The 25,505-nt window shown below is 38.7% G+C and overlaps 1 protein-coding gene across 1 annotated transcript in view; it reads right to left on the reverse strand.

Moving 5' to 3' along the window:
- The window catches only part of TRAM2 (translocation associated membrane protein 2), a 39,807-nt gene extending 14,813 nt beyond the window's left edge, over positions 1-24,994 (reverse strand). Inside the window, exons 1-4 of the mRNA XM_070933096.1 lie at positions 24,811-24,994; positions 5,505-5,568; positions 4,226-4,335; positions 2,521-2,637 (exon numbers count right to left, since the gene is read on the reverse strand). Of these exons, the coding sequence (XP_070789197.1) occupies positions 2,521-2,637; positions 4,226-4,335; positions 5,505-5,568; positions 24,811-24,930 (411 nt within the window). The 5' untranslated portion in view covers positions 24,931-24,994. The remainder of the gene's footprint in view (positions 1-2,520; positions 2,638-4,225; positions 4,336-5,504; positions 5,569-24,810) is intronic.
- Positions 24,995-25,505: the final 511 nt, after the last annotated feature.

The following is a 25,505-nucleotide window of genomic DNA, read 5'->3' on the forward strand; positions in this document are numbered from 1 at the left end:
TCTAATAGATTACCATCGGAAACAATCAAAGGCGATGGCTGCTAATTGTAAGCCCTATTTTTGAGCAGCATCATATATCTGCTTGGAAAAAGAGAAAGTGGGAATAGAAAAAACCCAGAGTTTCATCTAGCAGAACATTCACACACTCTTATGACTCTGTTCCTAGAAAGCAAAGAGTAGGAGCTAAACACATTAGTACCTCTTTCTACCCTATAAACACAGGTTTCTACCAGGATAGAACAAAAACTGGGGGGAAAAGCAAAACCTAAAATAGATTGGAAATTTAGACACAAAATCCAGAAACTCCTGAGACCTGAATTTACAACCTCAGAAGTGTATAAAGAAGCAATCCCAATTTCTAATATTATGTCTCTATAACTTGCAGATTAACAGCTTTAACCAATTTCTTAGGCAACAAGAGGCCCTAGTTAAGACATCAAGGAATAAAAGGGTGGCATGTGGAAAGTGCAGAAAGGGAAAAGCTTGATTTACAAAAGCCACAAATTAAAGTAATTCAGCTTGTTTGCTTTCAAGGCAGATGGACTGGAAGGTGTGAGAAATGGAAGCAATGGGACAGACACTCCCACCTCCTTCATTTTGAAAAGGACTTTTGGATGCTCAGCTGTTCCTCTCAGAAGCATCGCTTCAACTAATTAAATCAACAAGAAATAGAATGATGATAATAAATGCACTGTAATAACTGTAATAATAGCTGCTTTTAAAGTGGTTTTCCTAGCCATTGCTAAAAACATTTAACTTGCCAGTGTATTTACAGAGCATCAAATAATTAGTGAAAAATTAGGAAAAGAAAGCAGAACAGGAAGATTTGCTTGTATTTATTTATTAATTTACAAAAACTTATACAGCCACCTAATTCATTCTCAGTGACTCCATAACTATAACAAAATATTTATTATACACAACCCACATCAAGAAGATCAAGGAACTGAACCAAATGAGATTCCTATATCATTAATAATTGAAAGCATACTTAGTTCATACCACTGCACTCAACATTTTGCACATTTGGACAACACTTGAATATATAGTTCATTGGAATATTTGCTCACTTTTAAGTACAAGATGCAAACATAACTAAGATGGGGGAAATATATGTTCATAAGATTTAAAACCAGTTGAATTTCATCTAACAATCCAATCTGACACTTTTATGATAAAACATATGCAGCATTTGCATCCAAAGTAGAAGGTAATTCAGACCCAACACTGGCATGCTAATACCTCCTTAACATGCATGTTATATTTTTTTGGACTAGTCTGAATACAAAATGGCATAGCTTCTTAAGGGCATTACCAGCAGGTAAAACTGGCATGCCTATGATGAAGTACCTTTCTTGCTTTGGAACCAAATGCACACCTCTAAGAAAAAAAGTTTTAATTATGTTTTGAGGTACTAAAATTTATCAAAATATTCAAAGAGGAAGACTACAATTCTTGATTAGCGTCCCCAGAATCTGCTTCATAATAGTGCCACCATCTTTCAATGATATGACAATACTGCACTAATTTTGGAGTGATGGGAATTTAACACTGAAACTTCCCTTGATATACTCTCTGGTATGCTTTGATACTATCTGGTATACTCATTCTTCACATTATCTTCCCCATATTCCTAAACTTGCGATTTCTGTCATGCTTTCTGATGCTGCTGTGTTGCTTTTTTGCTTTACCACTCACTTTCTCCCAGTATTTAATACCTTTGATCTCCACCTGCCACTTTGCTTCTTCTATTTTCTCCAGTCATGTACTACAGCTCCTGATGTATTCCACAAAGTACAATCACTAATGCCAAAAAAGTTTAATGTTGATGCATCAAAATGATTTCTTCATATACTATTGCTGGGTAAGTTGAAAATATGTCTGTTTCCAACTTCTGAAAAACCATATATTGTGAGCTGTCCAGAGTTAATTTGGATTTGGGTAGTGCCTAAATTTAATTCAGTAAATAAAACCAAACCATGCAGGAGATGGACATTTTCCTCAAATTCATACCTATACTGACACAGAGGATTATTTAAGCCTCTATACTGCATGCAAATCCTCATTCAGCAAAGTTCTGCTAAGGATTTTTGACATTTACTGCAAGCTAAATTTAGGTCTAAAATACCATATTCTAGGGGAAAAAGTCAAGCAGTAACTTCTGAAACAAAAGACCCACAGATCTGAAATATTTTCACTGGTTATGAAGAACTCCTTCAATCAATTCATCATTGTATTGTTTTTATTGTTCTATAAATCATTCATATTCTGATTAATGTTTTGAAAGATGAAAATTCAGTTCTTTTCTAATCATGTCTTTAAAACTAATATAGATTAAAGCCTGTCACATTCTTTTTCTGCATAGATTAACAGCCACTAATGCAGAAAGAATGTGTGTAGTAGCACTCTTACTAGCACAGTTTCGAGGGGAGGGGGGAAAGGAGAGGAGAGGAGGAAATGGGGAGGGGGAGGAGAAGGGAGTGGGAATGAAGGAGGGAAGAATAGATTAAGGTAACTTACTGTTATTATTACATATAAGCACCAAACCATAGAGGCAAGATGAAATGCTACCAGCTGTCCAGATTCATTGAATTTGCTGTGCTTGATTTTGGAAAGATGAAGTCGACGGTTAATTTTCTAGGGAAAAAGAAGAAATCAATAAAAACAGGAAAAAAAGCCACAAACATTTCACCCCACTACCCAGGAAAAAAGCAAGGAAAAAGCATGAACAGAGCTTGACGGATATGCATTACACCAGCTCAGGAAATGACCTGGAGATCTAACATGGAGTGTCACACATTTTGACCTGGATTATGATTCAGCATCTATTATTGCTGCTGGCCATTCTCCTTCCACGCAAAATGAAACAGGATTCCTAACTTATTCATCCCAGGCTTCCCAGAGACAGGAACAGAATTTTATGCAGGATTTTGGACCAGGACGCAAAGACAGGCATGTTCATCGTGGGTGATAGTGGCAACTCTCTTTCACTTGGAAATAAGCAGAAGCTGCTGGATATTTTAGTATTGTTTTTATATCATAAATTCCATTTCTAAATTGAACAGTGTGTTTTCTAGGTAACAAAATTGCTAACATTAAAACATCCTCATGATCATTATGATCATATCAACATACAAACATATAGTAGATACTATCAATCATTGTTATAAAGAATACTATCTTCCATATTAACATCAATTATATAAGCATCAAAATGTTTACTAATCAATTTTTCTTTCTCATATAATCCATATAGCTGCTGGATATTTTAGAATTGCCTCTAAGCTGTAACCAAACATACCAGAAGATGCTTGAAGCAGTTTACAAAGGTCTTTGCCTCCTTTAATCAAACAAGCTACCAGATTTTTCAGAGTATAAGATACACCTACCTTTTTTGGTGACGAAAAGAAAAAAAAGAAATCTCCCTCTGCTCGTTGCAGCAAACAGCCTGCTTTACTTTCATTTTCGTTTTCAGTAGCTTGATTAGCACAAGGGAAAAAAAATCTGCTCCAGCAATTTACCTCTTTGCAGCAAGCAGCAGAGCCCTGCTCAAAACAGCTAAGAGCAAATCAGCTGAGAGTCGGGAGGCAGATCCAATCAACTTGTGCTAATTAGGCTGTGCTGAAGCTGAAAGGAGATGTTTTTTTCTTGCTGTTTGCTTGCAAAGAGGTTACTGCTGTGAGGCAGAGGCCAAAGGGTGGGAGCCAGTGGGTGGGCGGGGCTACATTTGGTGTATATTTCCCCCCTTTTAGGGGGGAAAAAGGTGTGTCTTACACTCTGAAAAATACAGTATCTTTACTAGCGACCCATGGGCAGGATGGAGAAAACAGGGTACTGCAAACACCAGCTGTGACCAGAAATTCTCTCCCACCCACCATATGGGATGTGGGAAGAGAGAAAAAGCTTTCCCACTCCCTCTGACAAGAAGGAACATGCCTGTAAAGAAAACTGACTTTACCCCAGGAAGGAAAATGAAAGGAAAAAAAGGAAAAACAGAAAAGATCCAAAGGTCTGATAGGTTAAAAGGACAGTTTATATAATTCAAGAAGGGGAAAATTCACATCTGCCCACCTCATGCTTCAATAAAGTTCACTGCAAAATGAAAACTTTAAAGTTACTTTACAATCTCAGTTGTAACAAAGGATTAGAAATGTGGAGGAAGGGGAGGTTTGTGCCAAAGGTTCATGCACCTTAGATTTTCTATTGAGCCCGAGGTAAGACTTACATCCAGTGCATATTCCTGCACCACAGCATGCAGAATGATTGCTATGAAGATGTAGAAGAGGATTGTAACCAAATCCTTCAGCCCGTAGTGATAAAGAACAATTTCACCATCTAAAGGAAACGAAACAGGGAGTGGGGGAAACAGATAAAAATAAAAAAATTAAGCTGAGAAACCATTTCGGAACCAAGGCTTTTCAAGACAAATACAAAGAAGCAGAACCAAAGAAGGAAAGAGAGAGTTTAACACTGGCAAGAGACAGAAATTAAACCTGTAAATATTAATCAGTTTGGCTGCATAGGGGGCAACTATGAATGTACACAGGTTTGCCCTCTGCTCCCACTAGTTCAAAATGAAAACTCATTTGATTATCCAAGCTATCTACAAGTATTTGTATGTATAGGTAGTCCTCGACTTACAACTACTGCTTACTGACTGCTCAAAGTTACAATAGCACTGAAAAACAGTGATTTATGGCTGTTTTCCACACTTATGACTGTGGCAGTATCTCCATGGTCATATGATCAAAACTGACGAGGGTTGCTAAATCCCAGGGACATGTGATCAGCTTTTGCAAACTTCTGACAAGCAAAGTGAATGGGGAAGTCAGCTACACTTAACTGTGGCAAGAAAGATCGCAAAATGGGGCAAAACTCACTTAAAATTGTCTTGCCTAGCAACAGAAATTTTGGGCTCAATTGTGGTTGTAAGTCTAGGATTACCTGTATATATCAGCAGGCACATACAGTATATCTGTTGTCAATCTCAGTACTCATTATCTGTGCTACATAAGAATTGTGACTCATTCTAGACTGAACTGTTATTAGACACTGAACAGATGCATTCTAATCTCTTTTTTACATTTTTTTTTTTACAGAATTTACTAACTTTGGCCCTGTGTTAGATCACTTTACAAGATTTATAGAGGAAATGACTACAGTACTCATTATCTGTGGTACACATGAAAGCTTCATTGTTTAGAAGCTCCTATGTTGGGAACTAGGGGATATGTAGTTCCAGCACATCTGGAAGGCTGATTATTTTACTCATATGGAAATATTTTTATTTTAAGTTTCCTTGGTTCTGTATGTCTGTGCATACCTATACATGTGAGCATGTGAATGTTTATGTTTGCCTATTAAATGCACAGTAAAGATATTTACCCCACAATTAATAGAAAGCCAGTTTGAGGTTACAACCACATAGGTTTCGAGTTGAGTGAAACCTGAGCGCGCTGACTACAAGGCAGAGGTTTTCAATTCAGTGGACTAAATACTCTTACCTGCTGTCAGCACACTGACATTATACTGAGGTAAGATGAACAAGAAGGCAGTCTTGGCTGTAACCTGTGAAGATAAAATACATTTCCCGGTTAGCTTGCTTCATTCCAGTATCATAATGACAATTCTTCTCATCGATCAGTCAAGTATCCTTTCAGGCAAAACCAGGAATTCCAATTGTAAGTCATGCTGATCATTAAGCAGGTCATCACTCGACTATGCCCAATTTTATGACCTTTTTTTGTGGCAGTCGTTAAGCAAACTCCATGGTCAAAAAGTGAACACATTGTCCTCAATGTGACTTTTTTTTTTTTTTGCCAGAAGCCAGAAGTAAACAGTAGTTTCTGGCAAGAAATGTCATTAATTGTGGTCATGTGACAGTGGGATGCTGCAAACATAAGACATAAATGTGGGCCAATTGCTGAGTGTCCCAAATGCAATCATGTAAGGGAAGGGGGGGTGGCAGCCATTGCATCTTTGAATTTAGGTCATAATTGCCTTTTGGGAGGAATTCATCGTAACCGCTTGTAAGTCAAGGACTACATGTAGTAGAAACGAAATATAATTTTAGCCTTCATGATTTTATGTTGACATCTGAAATAATATAGTTTCCTTGAACTATAGATTGTAAGAAATGTTTTTACAACCTTGAGTTCTCTGTCCTCCACCACTCTAATCTTTAGGAATGCCTGAGGAATAATAACTAAACAGGAGCTTTCTTTTCAGTATGTAGTTTGCTGCCCCATACAAATAATTAATGAATCATATCAGACTGGTTCTGTCCTAGAAGCTAGCTTTTGGCTCGGAACTACTTTCTGGTAATTCATTTTATTCAAAATGTTAGCTATGTGTGGAATATTATTTAGCTATAGGTGGAATACAGGTCTTTTATATAAAAGTCTCTGAAATACATGCATTTCAAACCTAGCATGCTATATTGACGAATATTAGAAGAACTGAGTACTACATGGACCCACTGGTCTGATAATCTAGCAATATGAGTTATCAGAAGTTTCTCATCATTGTACATCATCTGAATTTATAATTATTGTCGAAAACTTGTGGTAAATTCTGAATACCAATTTATTAAAATTTTAATAGATTTTAAATTAGTTTCTTTGTTATAGATGCATAAAAATTATTGACTGAAAAGTTTGCAAACTGCTTATCTAATTTTATTTACTCAATCACAGAAGCACCTTAATCTGAAGCACAGAAGCACCTCAACTCTGAAATTGATTTAAACTATTATATTTAATTACATTTCATGTATGTACAAGAAGACATCCCGTTTACTAGTGGTATCCTTTATTCTCCTGCAAAATTTACACAAACAAACATTATAATATTTATTGAATAGAATGGAATAGAATGTATCTATTCTTGATGAACCTATCTTTTCTTTTATGTATCTTTTCTTTTATGTACACTGAGAGCATATGCACCAAGACAAATTCCTTGTGTGTCCAATCACACTTGGCCAATAAAAAAAAATTCTTCTCTTCTCCTCTCCTCTCCTCTCCTCTCCTCTCCTCTCCTCTCCTCTCCTCTCCTCTTTATTGCAAGGGATTAGCTATCCTGGCAATATTAATCAAGTATTTCCATTACTGTCTGAAGGTCTGGAATGCAGTTCAACAGATAACTACAAGTTTCCAAATTCCTGATGGCTGCACTTCATTAATAAACATATCTCCACAACACAAATACATTCTCCAGACTTCACCAACTGACCTCGAATCTGGGAGATAACAACTGTTATGATAGATAAACTATTATGCTTATAACCATACAGATTCAACGCAACAGATCTGAATGTTGCCTTGAATCAAAGAAGAGACTTGGAAAGTTAAAATAACATAGCATATGAAGAGAATACTGGCCAAACTCTGTTTGAAGAAAGATAACTGGAGACTATAAACCTGCCAAGTAAGTGTCCCTGAAAAGAACTAATCACAAAACAAAACATTTGCTTTAGATAAATAGTACCAGTATTTAAGGGCCATCCTCGGCCAAAAAATGCTTGCTTGCAAATGATAATTTTGTTGTGTGAAATTTTGGAGGCTTATCCCTAAAAGATGGAATTGCACTTGTAAATATAATTCTTACTTCAAAGTTTCAAGAACCGGCCTTTTTACAAGGAGAGGGGGGAACAAATTCAAAGGAGTTTTGAAACAAACTTGGACCTTTCCCCTTACAATTGAACAGGTCTCATCATCCTAAAAGCATTTATGCGCTTACAATTTTTATCTCATTCACTTAAAAATTAAGAAATTACATCTACTGGTGTTTTCCTAGTATGGGTCAAGAAAAGCCATAGCTCTCATTTCAGTCAAAGTCTTGAGTAACTAGGCCCTGATTAAGCCTAACTCAAATCAGGCATTATTCTAAAGGGTTCAAACCAAATCATAAGATCAGTATTATTTATTTGTTTGTTTGTTTGTTTAAATTTGTTTGCTGCCCATCTTGCTTGAAAACAACTCTGGAAAACGTAGAACATTAAAAGCAATAAAACCATAAAAGACAAATATTTCTAATATTAATAAAAATTACAATCCAAGTGAAGTTGCAGTTAACAGATGGGGAGGGGGGAAGAAGGATGCTGGGGAGAGGGGGGAGATGGGATTTTCTCGTAATTCATCAATAATCTCCAGTGTAACACTCCTCTGTTGGGGCCCCACGCCAACTGGTAGAGCCAGGCTTTCAGGCCCTTACATGTAGTCCTCAACTTATGACTGATAACTTGGTGGCCATTCAAAGTTCCAATGGACCCTGCAAAAGGTACTTACAATCCAGTTCTTAAGTTCCAATATATGTCCCCTGTGGTCACATGACAATACTTTATGATTTTATTTTATTTTTTTGCTGGAAACTGACATTTGCTCCTGTTTTTGGCAAAAATGTCCCATAGCAAACACTATGTCCATTTTACAGCAAAGACATTCATTTAACAACTACAGTGTTCACTTAAGAATTGCCACAAAAAGTTATAAAATTGGGTCTGGTCATGGTCTATTACAGTCCTAAGTGTGACTGCAATTTCATTAGTTTCAACTGAATTTAAACTGCCAAGGAAAATCCACAAACAAACTTGCTGCCAAACAATTGGAGAAAATTCTACAAGTGATATTTCCTCAACTGTCCACCTGTGTGGACACATTCTTATCAGGTACACCAGAACTGCCCCACCTGTATACTCCAGACGGTTCAACACCTAGAACTTCCCTGCCAGCATCACCATTGCTCAAATTTCAGCAGCTAACTCCATACATCTGGAAGGTGTCTAGACAGAGGAAAGACTGATCTACATATTTGGACCATATATAGAAATGTGATAGAAGGTCAATGTTTTCTGTAAATAGAGCCTCAGCTTCCTATATTCGTTCAAGCTTCCTTTATTCAGGGAATAAAGCCAGTTTTGGGAGAATAAAACTTGTGACAGTACTGATAAGGAAATGTTGACTTCCACATGTTCAAAATTATGGAACAAATGGAACAACAGAAGAAAAATTCAAACATAAGAAACAGCTTTTAGCAGGAAGGAGATTTGTTTTACTGTATCTATTGCCTAGTGGCTACTACAAGAAGAGGAAATTTATATCATCTAAATATTAAACTAAACTTCTCATAATTCTTTCTTATTGACCCTGCTGGATGGGGCAAATGAGACACTACCACATTGTGTACCCAGGCTAAAAGTTTCATAGCTTTCATCAATTTGGAAAGGAAGGGAAGGAAATGAAATACAAGAAGCTAGCCAGTTTAGATAGTCAGAAATGCTATTTTAAACCCAAGGAAGGATAAAAATGCATTTTTGCACAAAGGATTTCACTCAAAGAATATTTAGTTGTTTCAGCTATCTACCCATACTACAAAGAAAAAAGATCATCTGTGAGGAAGGTCACATTCTCTCAGATATTGGAGGGACCTCATCTAGGAGTGAAAAAGGAATCAGAATTAGAATCAGAAAAGAGCTGGAAGGGACCTTGGAGGTCTAGTTCAACCCCCTGCTCAGGAAAGGAGCCATTTCAGACAACTGGCTGTCCAGTCACCTCCAGTGATGAAAAACCCACAACTTCTGAAGGAAAGCTGTTCTCACTGTCAGGAAGTTTCTCCTTAATTCCAGATTGCTTCTTTCCTTTAGTTTCCATCAATTGTTTCTTGTTTCTTCTCTCCTTTAGTTTCCATCAATTGGCTCATATTTAAGTGATTGTCCACTAAGACTCGAAGATCCCTCTCACAGTTACTGTTTTTGAAAAGGGTTTCACCTAATCTGTACTTGTAGCGTTGGTTTTTCCTGTCTAAGTGTAAAATCTTGCTTTTCTCCCATTAAATTTCATATTGCTGTTCAAGTCTGTCAAGATCTTTTTGGAACCTGAGCTTGTCTTCTGGGGTGTTGGCTATTCCTGCCAGCTTAGTGTCATTTGCAAATTTGATGAGTTCTCCCTCTATTCCCTCATCTAAGTCATTTATGAAGATATTGAAGCATACTGGGCCTAAGACGGAGCTCTGTGGTTAGATATGGAACTTGGCACTTACATTTGTTTTAAGAGAGTGGTTTAAATATATTAGGAAATAGACTCAAACAATATGGGGGCAATGACACTACAACTGATGATTTGCGAGATTATGTTGATGTTGTGCACAGAACCCAAAGGTCATATGAGATTGCAGCCACTTTGTGCTGGTTGCATGCACATCTCCATGTTTCATTTCTGCTGGGTTTGCATATTCTGTAGGAATCCCCATTCCCCAGCACAAAGGAGTTCAATACATAACATGGAATTTAGTGATGCTATCAGCACTGCAATAAAATGTGGCAGTAAGATCCTAATTTTCTTTACATTTTATATTAATTGAAACTTTTTTTTCCTAGCAAAGATCACAGCCGCATTTGAATGCACTGCAAAAGAAAAACATGACTAACATTTATTGAAACCTTTTGGTTAAATTGCTTGTGTGTATTTTTCACTTCCAAAAGTATTACTGTTTCTCATGATAAGACACTTGAAACAGAGACCCACAGCTGCATCCAGTCAACTGTAAGAAACAGATACTTGGGGGGGCGGGTTCGGGGGGGGAAGGAAAGAGGAAAACAATCCATTAGTCCATCACACTTATCAGGCCATGACATTTCTCTTTGAAAACTACTCCGTAATTAAATATTTTCTACTATTAGCCTTTCTTGTATATTTTTATTTTTTCAATGGACTGTTTCAAAAAAATAGTAACATCACAAATGGAATAAAAAGCAGTCATTTCAAGGAGAACCAGCATACTTCTGAGTTCTCCTAATATTGCTGGGCTATTCCACATCTTGAGGCACAAGGAAAATGTTGTGAGTGGCGTTGGACACTTGCACAAAATGAAAATTGTGTTTTGCTCTATGCTCTGATGAAACACTATGTGGCTAAGGAATTCAGGTGGACCATTTTTTGCTGATCATAGCCCAACCAAAGTGGAAGATGGATCATTTAGAAGATGAGGGGGTTCCTAAATGTTTTACTATCATACTGCCATTTAATCTTAATGTATACAACATCTCTAAAAATCCAAACACAAATGAACAATGAGAAGAATATGATAAAATTTTGGGAAATTTGTACATCCCTATTCTACAACATTAATTTTGAAGCTGAAAAGCTGTCCTAGCTACTTTGCTCAACCTCCCAGTTTATCAGCTCACTCAGTAATACTTGCTGCATTCAAGGCCATGGCACCTCCTCAGCTTTCTGCTGCCCTTTTGACAATGAGTGACAGGGACTTTTGGATAATGAATTTAGAAAAGGCTCATGGAAGGTTGATCTTGTATATGGTAACCACAGAAAGATTACTATATGCAAAAAGATGGAAGAGTCCTGAAAAGCCCACAATGCATGAATGAATTATGACAATGGCAGAAATGGCTAAACTGACCTACAGGAAGTCCTTATTTAGTGACCATTCAAAGTTATGACAGACACCCCCCCCAGCTACTTATAACCTGGTTCCAGAGTTCCATGGCTGCTTATTCCTCCGCTGTCACATGACCATATTTTGGGCATTGGCAACAGGCTCACCTTTATGGCCTGCTGCAGTGTTCTGTGGTCATGTGATCATGATTTATGGGGGGGGGTGTTTGCTGGTTTCCTGCAAAAATGCCCACAGGAATACATGGATTCACTTAATGACCGCCACATTCAGTTAACAATCACCATGTTCACTTAATAACTGCCACAAAAAAAGTAATAAAATTGGATCCAGTCATATAGGTACCTTGATTTACAATTGTCAAGACTTAGGACAAAAATTTCAGGCTCCATTATAATTGTAAGTTAGGGCAAAAACTTTTCTGAAAAACTGGAAACCTTTTATAGATAGTTTACTAAAAGAAGAATAAAAGTGAAATGATGATTTAATGACTGAAAATGATTAGGATTAAATAAGGGGCTGAAGGGTTCTAAGCAATAGTCAATAGGAAGGAACATAACAGTTAATATCTGTTAAAAAGTGATTTGGAAACAATTTGGTTTCTTTAGTTATCTCTCTTTTTTTAGCTTTTTCTTTGTACTCTTTTCTTTTTTTCTTTCTTTTTAAAACTGTATCTTACCTATGTGAAAAAAAAATTAATGAAAATTATTTTTTAAAAAGACATCAGGAACTTGTTTGCCCAATTGCATCATTTTGTCCCACTCGGTCAGACAGGGAGAGTACGTTATGTTCTAGATCCCATTAATTAAAGATTTTGCCTGGAGGGATCCAGGAAGAGAATGTTCTCTGCTGCAGCAGAACATCTTAGCCCCAGAGGTAAGGCAGGTTCCCACTCTCTTGGCCTTCCCAAAGAGAGTTAAGACCTGGCTCTGTCAACTGGTATGTCTGTCAAAAACTGATATGCAACCCTGTGGTAGTTGGTGACATGAGGGTCACTTTCCCTCCTTTTAAATTTGTAATATTTTAATATTAACTTTGTTCTTAATACTGTTTTATTTTTGTTTTTTATTTATGCCTTTATGCGACTTTTTATATTTTTGTGGTAAATGGCTCAAAGTCACTTAGATGAGACAGGCAGTGTAGAAATGTAGCAAGCAAGCAAGCAAGCAATCGTGTGACAAAAAGAGAAAGAAATTGAATGACTAGTTGTTGCAAAAACAAACCTAGCGTCAGCCCTATGAGGGAGACACAGAAAACCAAAAGCTACTTTTATTAGATTGCTTTAATAATGGATCTTCCTTGGATCATCCTTCTCTCTGTGAAGGTCATCCTCTTTACACTCTACATCCAACAAGACAAAGATGAGGATGAGATTCAGACTGAAAGTAATTTTGTGTCCCTCACTGGTCAGCTGAGGTAGAACTAACCGTTGACGGAAGATGCAATAATCCTCTTTCTGTGGGCAAACATTGCATATGAAGCATGGGAAGGATGAATAAACCAGGTAACTATACCCCTCATTATCATCCCCCTCATTCTATCAAACATCCAGAAGAAAAACCTCCTGAAGTAGCAGGAAACTACAGAAGGCTCACCACTGATTCCAATGCTGCTGCACACTGAATGGGAATAACTTGGAGAGAGGGGAATCTACTTCTGTTCATCTGATTTCAAACCAACTCCCTAACTGGCCAGGGAATGGTGTGTGTGTGTATTTGTGTCTGTGTGTCTTGCTTCTTTTCTCTGTAACCTCGGTCTTGGAAATTATGTGGGCTGAATGAAAAGTAATGACTATACCTTCATAACTTCAACTTAAATAATATTTAATAAATGAAACAGGAAAATAATCCATGAAATGAGCTCTTTTGTTAACCTATATTTAATTTTCCTCATAATCACAACCATTCACTATGTATGCACTTCTATTAACAATGAGCAAAATTCTTAAAGCTAACACAAAGGAACTCAACAAGGTTCTAAAAGTTCTTTCCATCTCTTCATTTGAGTCCAACAGACTCCCACAAAACTTTTCCTTCAGTTCTGGAAATGCTCAATGAAACCGTGGAAAGCTGCATGGTGTTAAGTCTGGACTGTATAGCAAACTTTGCAATTGCCTCAACTTATGACAAATATTGTGGCAAGCAATTCAATCATGACACATTGTTCAAAGCACAGTCACAAGTACCCACTGCAAGCTTCCATTTCACAAAAAATAGCAGCACAACCTTTTATCACAGCAACCCACCATCAACTGAAGCAAAAGAATCTATGCTAAAGAACATACCAAAGCTTGTAGAACAATAGCACCTATTGATGACTTATAATGGTGGAGGCACTATTTTTCATTCATACTATATAGAAATAGAGAGCTGATTTGGGAGGGAGGGAGGGAGAAGATTGTATGTGATCATATAATCTCATTCTGTAGGTGGAATGAGTTAGAAATATTCCAAAAAAATTTACATGAAATTATTTGAATAATTTAAGTATTTTTAAATCAGCTGTTTGAAATAACATTAGTAGCCATAAATACTATTAATAGGTTGTTTTGATCCACACTCAAACAGAATAATACTAGCTGTAATAATGTATACTGAATTTTCCTGAATTGCAATGTGAGAAATATTTTATAGTTGAAATGATGTTGTAGAATATAAAACATCTTCATACAGCTGGTGTTAAAAAGTGAAATTCTGCGGAACTTCTATGCTCTTAAAACAAAGTCTTTGTACAACATAGCCTCTTTTCCTCATGCTTCTCAAATTCTTCTGTCTTTTCATCATTCAAAAGATGTTTGATGTTTTCAAGAAAATCAAAGCATCAGCCAAAAAGTAGAGGTATGAGAAGTTCCTTCAATTCATATACATTCTCTTTCCTTAAACTCTAGATTTCAGAGCAAAACTTTAGTCCAAATTAAGGGACCATGCCTGTTTCAGACATGGTTCCTGACTGGGGGAAAATTATTATTTTCAAATATGTGTTGACAAATATAAAATTATATTTATACCACATGTATACCTAACTCTATTTATCTAAAACCAAAGTACGGTATACTTGGAATAGCAAAGTGGTTAAAAGAGTGCATTTGGCTGATCTTCTTTGATAACTGTTTCTCCGAAAGATCCAAAAGATCAAAATTCACTCTTCTGCCATTATAACCAATGGTATCAATATTAATAGCTAAAGCATATGACAATTTCTTTCCTGGAACCAGAAGCAGAAGTAGAGATTTTGCAAGCTCTACCACCTCATTTTTTTTTTTTGCTACCAACCTGCCTTCCATTGAGGACCTGTATACTGCACGAGTCAAAAAGAGGGCTGTGATAATATTTACAGGCCCCTCACATCCTGGACATAAACTGTTTTGACTCCCACTCTCAAAACGACTCTATAGAGCACTGCACACCAGAACAACTAGACACAAGAACAGTTTTTTCCCGAATGCCATCACTTTGCTAAACAAATAATTCCATCAACACTGTCAAACTATTTACTAAGTCTGCACTACTATTAATCTTCTCATCATTCCCACCACCCATCTCCTTCTGCTTGTGACTGTATGATTGTAATTCTGTTGCTTGTATCCTTACAATTTATATTGATATTGTTTCCTTATTGCTTATTTGTACCCTATGACTATCATTAAGCGTTGTACCTTCTGATTCTTGATGAACATATCTTTTCTTTTATGTACACTGAGAGCATATGTACCAAGACAAATTCCTTGTGTGTCCAATCACACTTGGCCAATAAAAAATTCTATTCTATTCTATTCTATTCTATTCTATTCTATTCTATTCTATTCTATTCTATTCTATTCTATTCTATTCTATTCTATTCCATTCCATTCCATTCCATTCCATTCCATTCCATTCCATTCCATTCCATTCCATTCTCATGTGTGGAATGAGGACTTGGGCTTAATGAATAACAAGATAAAGAGTTTGTCCCTGGCTGTACAAAATAAATTTTATTCATTTGTGCCTTTAGTAGATGTAATGACTGTCTTTATCTCAAGGGTCAAAGCACAATGGTTGTTCAAGAGAAAGAAAAAGAAACCAGAACACTAGCCCAAGAGGAGAACAGAGTTTGTTCTATGAAGAGAACGTGGGAAGGGTCTGGAGACTAAGCAACACTTGGGTCAGTCTCAGAAGTTATCAAAATCCCATAAGCCTGAAGGACAGAAGAAAACAGACCCTTGGTATCCAGAGTTAAGAACAGTTATGTTCAAAATAAAGAATATTTTGCTGCTATAAAGCTGTACGAACAAAGAAGCAAGACAATAATCAATAAAGATCCAGTACAATGAAGGCAGCCTCAGGGGATTCCTGATTTCCCAGGTGTTTTAGTTTTGATTGCTAGAACAATGCAAAGGCCACAAAAGTAAATACTGACTGGAAAAATACACGTTGTCATGAGAGCTGCCCCAATAGTACTTTGATAAAGGGATCATTCTCGGAGACGGGAAAGCTTCCAAATTATGCAATTTTTCCAGTGAAGGCTATATATCAATCACCTTATCAGTAGTCAGGTGGTGACCACGCAGTTAAATACATATTTGCATAGATCATAGACCACTTAATGTAATCAATAATGGAAAACAAAAGTCTTATTAAATTAATCAAATCAATAGAGAAAATGAAACACTTATCATCTGACCTTTCTACAATAATTTGGTATATTATTCTGTAAGGATGGAAGTATATGATGCGTCCATTTTTTTAATGAAAGAATTACGTTATAAAACAAAAACGGCCAAGAATTTATGAGTACAGATAGTCCTCGACTTGCAACCACAATTGAGCTCAAAATTTCTGTTAAGTAAAACATTTGTTAAGTGAGTTTGCCCCCATTTTACAATCTTTCTTGCCATAGTTGTTAAGCGAATCGCAGTAGTTGTTAAATTAGTCAAACTGTTGTTAAATTAATCTGGCTTCCCCATTGACTTTGCTTGTCGGAAGTTCAGGACTGCCTGTATTTCAGCTTGGCAACTGACTCACTTTTATGATGGTTGCAGTATTGTGTGGTGATCTTTTGCAACCTTCTGACAAGTAAAATCAATGGGGAAGCCAGATTCACTTAACAACTGTGTTACTAACTTAACAACTGCAGTGATTCACCTAACAACTGTGGAAAGAAAGTTCATAAAATGGGGCAAAAGTCACTTAACAAATGTCTCACTTAGCAACAGAAATTTTGGACTCAATTGTGGTCGTATTTTGAGGACTACCTGTAGTGTATAGGGCTGGTGAAGGAAAGGACGATTTGTAAAGGCAAAAGGTTTAAAGAAATAAAAAAAAATTATATTGGTATGTATTACTCTTTCCTTTTCCTTTTTCTTACCTCCTGTTTTTCTTCGGCCTAGCATTTTTTATTTTTTTTAATGTGCTTTTTATGACATTGCTTCTTTGAAAGGATGACAGGGATGTATGCATTACAAACTGTTGGTGCACAGATCTCAATTTAGCAGATGGTGGATATATTGTAACAGGCAAAATCAATTGTAACTAAAATAGTATGAATGGTTTGCATCATTTTTATCAATTTATACTACTGGACTTAGCAACACAAATTGATGGAAATGATACAATATATATTTAACAATTAAACAAATGTACACTGTATCATTTCTACTAATTTATGTTGCCAAAGAAATTATGCAAAATGGACAGAAATATCAAAAAATCTGAATTTAACAGACATTTGGGAGTAATGGGCATAACGTTAATGGTCTGTTGAACTGAGGATTTAGTGTATATACGTAGAATTAATTCTGCTTCCATAAGGTATCTATCTGTATGGCTCAAAAGTTCTAGACATTTACAATATTTTTGTGATTTCAAATACAGTAAATTAAAGTAATAGAGAAGTCTGATAAGGTAGAACCAATATCTGGAGAAGCCTTGAGTTTTCATTTATGTATAGTGCAGTTTTAAAGAAGGAAAGTATAAATAATATCTTTTATGCAACCTTTTGTGTTTAAAGTATTTTGCAAGATTTGTTTCCTCATACATAAGTGTCGAGCAGGACAACATTCACCCATTACAGAATTGAGAAGCTTGAAATGAAATTTACTTTCATTTCTCTACGAAATCTCTCATTTTGCAGATGGAGGGGGGGATTCATTTTAAGCTAAGTGTTAGTAATTTATGTAGCAGAAAGAAAAGAGAAGCACCCCAGTATTTTCTTGAGGCTCACCCACCTGACTTTCTGGCTAGTTTAAACTGAGGTAATCTTCTAAGATCAACAAACTACCGGTACTAATTTTTGCTTAAGCAGTTACAAGATCAACAGCACCTTTCATTTACTGATTAAGTGATTTATCACTGTACATTTCTTATAAGGAAACTTATTTACCTCCTTTTAGTATAAGTAGAAGCAAACAAGACAAATCTAATCAATATTCTAGTTCACAAAGAGAAAAGGTCCTTTGGAATCCTTAATGCTTATTTAAAAAAAAACAGTTTTATGCAAAGGATTTCAGAATGAATATCTTTGCCAACTCAGTTTTCTAATTAAAAGGATCCTGTTTTTCCCTCCCCTTTCAAACCATTAATGTTTCTGCCCATTGGTAATGACTTGTTAATTCAAGGGAATGGAACTGAAGAGGAGAGGAAGGGGAGGGCAAGAGAGCAAGAGAGAGGAGTAGAGAAATTTCTCCAAGTTGCAAGCTTAAAGCCATCTGTCTCTCCCCCTCCTTTCTCACCTCAGTTTGCTTTGAAACGTGGCACTGAGCTGCAAGGGATGGAGGTGGGGGTGACGGGCAGGAGGAGTGTGCATGCATGTTAACTGTCAAGTTCTCAATCACAGACTCCACTGAGCCTCTCACAGAGGACTGTTGGCAGGAGCAGCCAGACTCCAGCCAGGATAGTCTGAAGGACCCAGGCTTGTGTCGCAACAGCCAGACCCCCTCCCTTGCCTGGAAAGCAGTGGGACAGCAAGCTGGAAAGCTGAAGGCGGAGTTCAGCATTCCTGGCATTTCTGTGCAAAGTGGCAGCACTGCAAGGCAAAAGGCCTCGGTCTGCCTGGAGAGAGTGCTTGGAAGGAGCCCCAGTGAGGCAGAGGAGGGGGAGAGAAAGCCTCCATTCACAACTCTCCAAATCTGGTTGCAGAGATGGAATTTGGGATGGTCTGAAGTTCAAAAAAGAACGTTCCAGCTGTAGCCCCAAAAGGCGGGCAGGAACTAGAACCAGACAAGAATGGAGTTCAAGAAGGGAAATGAGAGGAAACAAAGGCTGAGGGAAATGTGCATTTGGTTTACAAAGAAGTGGCTGGAGGGGGGGAAAAACAGAAAGCAAAAGGAGGAGGAGGTGGAAATGATTTGGGAAGTAAAGCAAGTCAGCCTTTCTTAAAGCCAAGCCTGTATGTACAGTAGTACTGGCCTTCTTCCCGTGAAGGGAGTTCGTTGGGCTGCGGGGGACCGGGAAGAACAAAACAAGCAATGAAGAGGAGGAAAAAAAAGAATGGGGGGGGGGAAAGAGGCAGGATTAGGGTCATACTGCACTCTAAGGTAGACAGACACAACCTGAGTTCCAGAAAGCCTTAGGGGCAAGTAACAGAAGGGGGGAAATTATAAAATCTGTGACGTGTGTATAATCTCAGTACTTCTCTTTAAATGGAAATAAATTGAAATGAATATGAGATCTAGGCATTTCCTGGCCTCATCCACTATGTCTGCTCTCTTCCCAAAGTTAATGTGACTCTCATTTCACAAAATCAGCACCTCATGCTAAACTACAGTACAGGTTGGGTTGGGTTTTGGCTTAGCAAGTTGTGTGAACCCAGAAAACTGTGGGTTTTGCGGAATCAAGATTAAAAAAACACAATTTAGTTAGTCATTTCTATAGAAGGCCACCTGGGTCAATATAGATCCAGAGAATGCATCTGCTGCTTTCCAAACACAAATTTGAGAGATTAAAATTAGTCTGCCAGAGCTTTCCTACTTGTGCATACAGAGTATGGAAGAAATAAAGTTAATATACAGGCAGGGATTTTAATTGCAACTTTACCAGCCTGCATAAGTGATAGAAGTAGTATAATCCACGCCATAGGTCTTTTTGCCCACATGACAAGAAGCCATTTGAAGAAAAAAGCCTTTTCCCAGGACATCTGCCACTTTCTGGGTCAGTGCCCCCATCATTTTTTTTAACAAGCAAAAGGCAATCATCCAGATGCCATTAATCCCATGAATCAAACAAGTAAATAGAGCAGACACCCCTCACTCCAGGCAACTTGGTTCCCTCCAATGAACCAGAGAATGCTGGGAGTCATAGCAGAACTTGGAAGGGATCAAGTACTAACATGCACACCTATGGGACCAGTGCCAATATTGCAACAATGATCAGCATTTTTTCTTGGAAGGATAAAGCAAATACTTCTTGGATTTGCAAATGCTCCCAGACAACCCAGAAAGGAGCCAGCTCCAACTTCCACAATATGCATGCATCCAAGACATCTACCTCAAAGCCAAGACTGAGTTGATTACATGTGGAGAGCTGATAGTGTGGAGAGTTGATAAGTGTCTGACTCCAAACCACACTTCAAGGGCATAGACAGGGCAATCCAAAACTGCAAAAAAAATTATGGCCTTAAACTCTAACATTTTTCCTGAGTTCTTGTTGCTGACGTGTTGCTTTAAAACATCTCTACCTCTGTGCATGATACACTCACACTTTTGCTCTCTCTATATATAGAGTGTCTCTTAATATTGTTGGTAAAGTGATCATATTAATCATTTCAAGGAAAGAGATTGGCATAATTGGGAAATAACGGGTTTTTAGCCAAACCGGAAAAAGCAGGGCTCATGTTTCATGGTATGAACCATTCAATACTGTCTCTGATATAACCAAATATAAGCTGATAATATTATGGGATGGATGGATTTGGATGGAGGATGGGTTTTTTCCCCCAAACTTTCAGACCACAGGACTTGTTAATTCATATCTGTCTGTCTCTCTCCCAAAATCCCTGATCAAGAGGCAGTCACTCTCTGTAAATCTATCCTACCTCATAAGGTTCTTGTGGGAAAAGCTAGGAAGACAGAATGTAGTATAGACCAATTTAACCCTCTTAAAGTAAGGCAGGATAAAAATCTAATAAATATACTAAAATAAAAGTAATGTCTTTCCCTGCCAAAGGAGAGAAAGATCTAAATATGATATGAACACATCATATCAGTGGATCAGCAACCCTTTATCTTTAAAAAAATCTCTTTTACTTTCATGCTTTGAGGACAGATTGAAATAAATCTTTTCATCCATATCAGTCCTAATCTTGCTTCAATGTCCTTCTGCCAAATCAATTAGGTATACTGATTTAAGGGATAGAGCCATTTTACTAATAACTCTAAGCTGTGTAATATTTTCTCCTGTGACTGCAAAGTTTTAAACAGGTTTTTAAAAGTCAATAGTTCAAAATAATGCTGTGCATAACTTTTCATTTCATTCGCTAATAATTTTATATAATAATTTTATTTGAAATGTTGTTTTATATGAAATGTTCATATATAATATTGCAGTTAAATAAATCTAAGAGGCTCAATTAAAGGTTGCAAGGCAAAAAATCCAAAAGAATGCTCTTTAGTCCTTGTTGATATTATACAACAGCACATGATAGAATACAATTCCTTAGATTGTAGGATACTATTGCTATGGAGGTGATAATATCTAAGTCAATTTCTGTTGCATTACTGATCTAAAGATCATTACTAAATATTACATTGCTAAAGAACATTCTCATAATTCTCTGGATTCCAAAGAATATTGAGTGGGACGATCCAAGTACATTAGACAGCAATAAAATAAAAAGATCCAATAACTGAACTCAACCATAATAATCTTGATAATGTAAGGCTGTTGACATCTCTATTCTTATAAGAAATATAAATGATGAGACATAGAACAAAGGTTCTAAAAGCACATACCAGCCACAGTTGCTTGCTACTAGTGATCACATATAAACAATGTTCTTAGAATCCCACAGGGATGCCCAAATAGAAAAATTAATGGAAGACAAGGATAATAATAATGTTGATGTATGCAGATCTCCTGCCCAGATCCAGAGGAGATCAGTTAAAATAAATCAGTGTTCAGATTGAGGTAGGGAAGATTAAAGTAACATACCATGAAGACTTGAGTACAGTAGGCAAATGAGCAAAAGAAGCCTAGTCAAAATATGATGTTGAAAACTCAGGGAGATGCTTGTAAAAGAATATTGAGAAAGAATGACAAGTTGGGAACAAATATACAGTATATCTCTTAATGAAGAGTCATGCCTGGCTCAAGAAAGCTGCTGTTACAGAAAAAGGTGGAAATCAGAAAAATCCAGATCTTCCAGGCAGATCTTTTTAAAATCAATCCTCTTTTAATTTTAAGGTAGTCAAAAAGGAAAAATGCAAAATGGATAAACAAAACTTAGTATGACACTGCATTTTCTATCTTTCTCAGCCTACATCTGCATTTCACAATTTCAGCAACTTTAAGATGTTTGTACTTCAACTCCCAGAATTCCCCAGCCAGCCAGCCAGCCAGCAAGACTAGACTAGACTGGACTAGATGACCTGAATAGAGAGAATACACCAAAATGGAATGCAGTCAGCCAGACCCTTGCTACAGCATGAGTCCCTCTTCTACACATTGCTAGAGAACAGAATTAAAACAAACGAATAAAGGAGGTGGCCTAAAAGCTGGGATAAGTCTTAATACTTTCAATCCCTCCCTGTCACAGTATTGCACATAAATTATGAACAACAGGATTTATTTATTTATTTGCACTGGAGTCACTCATTTCAGGATCAATTCTGAACAGTATGTACCTACAGCCAGGATTCTGAACAAAACCGATTCAGGTTTGTCCACATTCTAGAGGGAAAATGAGAATGTGAGAAAGTCATCTCATTACTTCTCAAGACCCTAGCTCCAGATGCACCTGATGCACATCCCGATTGGCAACTAGTCCTCATGTCTAACTTCCTCTGAATAACAGTTGTCAGGGAACATAAACAGAACAGTGTCATTGTACCCATGCCCTGCTGGTGAGCACTGACTGTGGTGAGGCTAGAATGCTAGACTAGGTTGGCCTGATCCAGCAAAGCTCATAAGGGGAGTAGGAACCAGGTTCAAATTGCCCCTGGGTAGTGGAGATACAGGAAAGAGGCCATTAAACATTTAAATGGATCTCAATTCGATGAATTTCTCTTGATGAGTTATCATAGCTTTAAAAAGATCTGTATCAGTTCTTTGCCCTTAGGGCAAGCAACTCTGCCTAATTCTGGCTCCTAGTATCCTGCCAAACAGTGGAAGGAAGAGTTGCTGCCTCTCTGGTAGTTCAATATGAAGGGCTAAACACACTCCATCCAGTCTTAACAGCTGTAGTATGGGTAGGAGAGAGGAGCAGCTGCTTTTAGCCTTTTGCTTATTTGAGTAGACAACTGTGCATTAGAGGCAATTGCCTCCACTGCCACACACCCTCTCCTCAAGGCAGGAAGAATAAATCTCTTCCCAATTGTTTTTTATTCAGGGAAAGAGGACAAAGACTGAGTGGGGTGCTGTGGACTCAGGTCTTCCTTGCTGCACCTCCACAGTTCACTCATGTTGCTTGAGCAGGTGAACAGATAAATCCTTCCCCTCCACCCTCCACTTTTCCTCCAAAGGGGGAAAAGCTACGGTATGTATTTGTTTAACTCAGGGGTCCCCAACCCCTGGCCCCTGGACTCAGGCCACGCAAACAAACAAAACCTCATCTGAGGGATGCAGGCAGTATGAGAAACCACACCCCCTCCAATCCACAGAAAAAAAAACACCCCCTCCAATCCACAGAAAAATCTCTCTCCATTGAACTGGTTCCCTGGTGCCCAAAAGGCTGGGGGCCGCTGGTTTAACTGAGCCCTTAAAGAAGCCACCCTTCCCTCTCTCCCTCTCTTTGGACGCTAGGGCTATGTGGAAGTGATCGTTATGTTCACACAACCGGCTTTGTCAGTAAATTGAAAAAGTTAAGGGAGAGCTATGTGCCTTCATCTTAAAACTGCTTCCCTCGCCGCCGCCCCCACCCCCACCCCGCAAGCTTATTCACTACTAGGGCCAGAAACTTTCAAATTATTTTGGTTTTTTTCCTCCCAAATTCAAAACAGAACCAATTCTGGTTCTAATAATCTGATGCTGATTATTAAATCACAAATGACCAGACTAAGGTGACAACGCATAAATCTTTGTTGATCCCTTCTGGTGATTAGTTTGTTGTGCGAACATGACCCAAGCTCGCTTTTCACCCAAGAGCAAAAATCAGCAGAATCAGAAGTTCTTGGCAACTGTCTCTCCTGCTTGTTTATCTAAATGGGCCTATGAGTAACAGAGATGGCTAAAATAAGCTGCTGCCAGTCTCTTCACTCCCCCTAATGGCACAGTATATGAGATTGAATGCTGTGGACAAAATGTTACTCCCCCAGCCTTCTAGAGAAAAAGAGCAAGCAAAGGAAGACTAGTTGTTTTTCACAGTTGCAGCAACATGGCTTGCTCTGTCACCCCCGGCTGGGAATCAGCCATGGAAATGGTCATCTGCACCATCCAAAAGGGGGCTGGGTTCAAACTATATTGTAACAGTTAGGTTTCTGCAGCATATTGAGCCATAAACCAAGGTTTACAGAGCACAGCAACTGGGTTGGATCACAAACCACATCATGACTTAGTGCAATGCTAAATCCATTCATAGGGTGCCAACAACAGGTGTTCCTTACAACTGATGCTCTTCCACTCACCATGGAGCAGTAACCTCCACCATGCCAAACCCAAGTCAACCAAGGGGAAGATGGCAGCTCCTCTGATCTGTCACTCCACTGTCTGCTTTGGTAGGTGAAGAGAGTTGCTGAAGGGACAAACTTCCCAAGAAGCCCTCCTGCTAACAATGACAACCCATCAAGATTTGGTCTTGATGCAGTTGCCTAGAAAGTCTGGCTCTCCATGAAAGGCTCTGAATCAGGACAGGGCAAAGATTTAAAGCTTGGGAGAAAGTTCGGAGAATAAAGAGAGGGAAAATCTCAGAATGGAAAGCGGATTTCCAGGCTAGATCTTCAAATCCAGGCAGCCAAGTTTAAACTCCAGAGGCGGGAGGGCTCCCAAGCGGGAAGAATAAATAGCAGTGTAATTCTCTGGTTTAATACCGTATCATCCAGGAATGGAATCCGGGAGAGCGATTGAGAGATAAGAGAGCGAGAAGGGAGCGATGTCCCAAGCGGGAAAGACAGAGGAAATGGCAAAAGCCTTCGCGGTGGAAGGAAATCGCTTGATACCTCCCGCCCCCGGAGCCAGGGGGCGCATTCATCGGGAGAACATGCAGCCGTAGAACCCGGCAGGACCCCCTTTTCCCAAGGAGAAGACGACTGGTATCCCCCCGGCAGGGGCTGCTCACCTCGAACATAAGCGAGATCAACACGCAGAGCACTAGGCAGAAGCCGATGTCAGCGTGGTTGTGGATGAGAAACTCCTGGCTGAAGAGCGGGTGGCTTTTCGCCCGCCTGCGGAACGCCATGGCCGGCAGGGACGCGAGCGAGCGGCCCGGCCCCACCGCCCTTGCCTCCGCCCAGCGCCGCCAACTTCTCCCGGGCCCCTGGACAACTTCGCAAGCAAGGCAGATCGGGGCCAGAGCCCGACCCCCACCCTGCGCAGGCGCCGCTCTTGCCGGCTGGCTGGCTGGCTGCTCGGCCCCGCCTGGCTTAACCCTCTATCTGCCTGCCCGGGTTGAGGCGAGCGAGCGGGCCGGAGGCTCTGGTCCTCGCGCGGCGTGGCTGGAGACGCCGCCTCCTGCCAAAGTCCGGCCTTGCAGATTCTCCCAGACCAGGACCTCCCCTGCTGAAGCCCAGCCTAGTTTCGTGGCACCATCATCCTTCCCGGGAGAGTTCCTACTGCCGGGGATGCGAGCAAGCTTGGTGGACAGGGAATCTCTGACCATGGTTAAAAGAACCCCGCAGTTCCATCTAGACGCTACTAGATGGTAGCTGTTGAGATAGCAGCTCGTTAGGGGTGCATGGTGAAAACAACAAAAAAGGATTCAAAAGTTTCAGTGTCTGAGATTTGAGTGTGTAGGGAGAGTCTAATTCTACTCAG

This window comes from Pituophis catenifer, unplaced genomic scaffold, assembly GCF_029215685.1.
Source record: "Pituophis catenifer annectens isolate HBS135680 unplaced genomic scaffold, rPitCat1.0.hap2 SCAF_1, whole genome shotgun sequence".
In the NCBI taxonomy this organism is placed as follows: Eukaryota; Metazoa; Chordata; class Lepidosauria; order Squamata; family Colubridae; genus Pituophis; species Pituophis catenifer.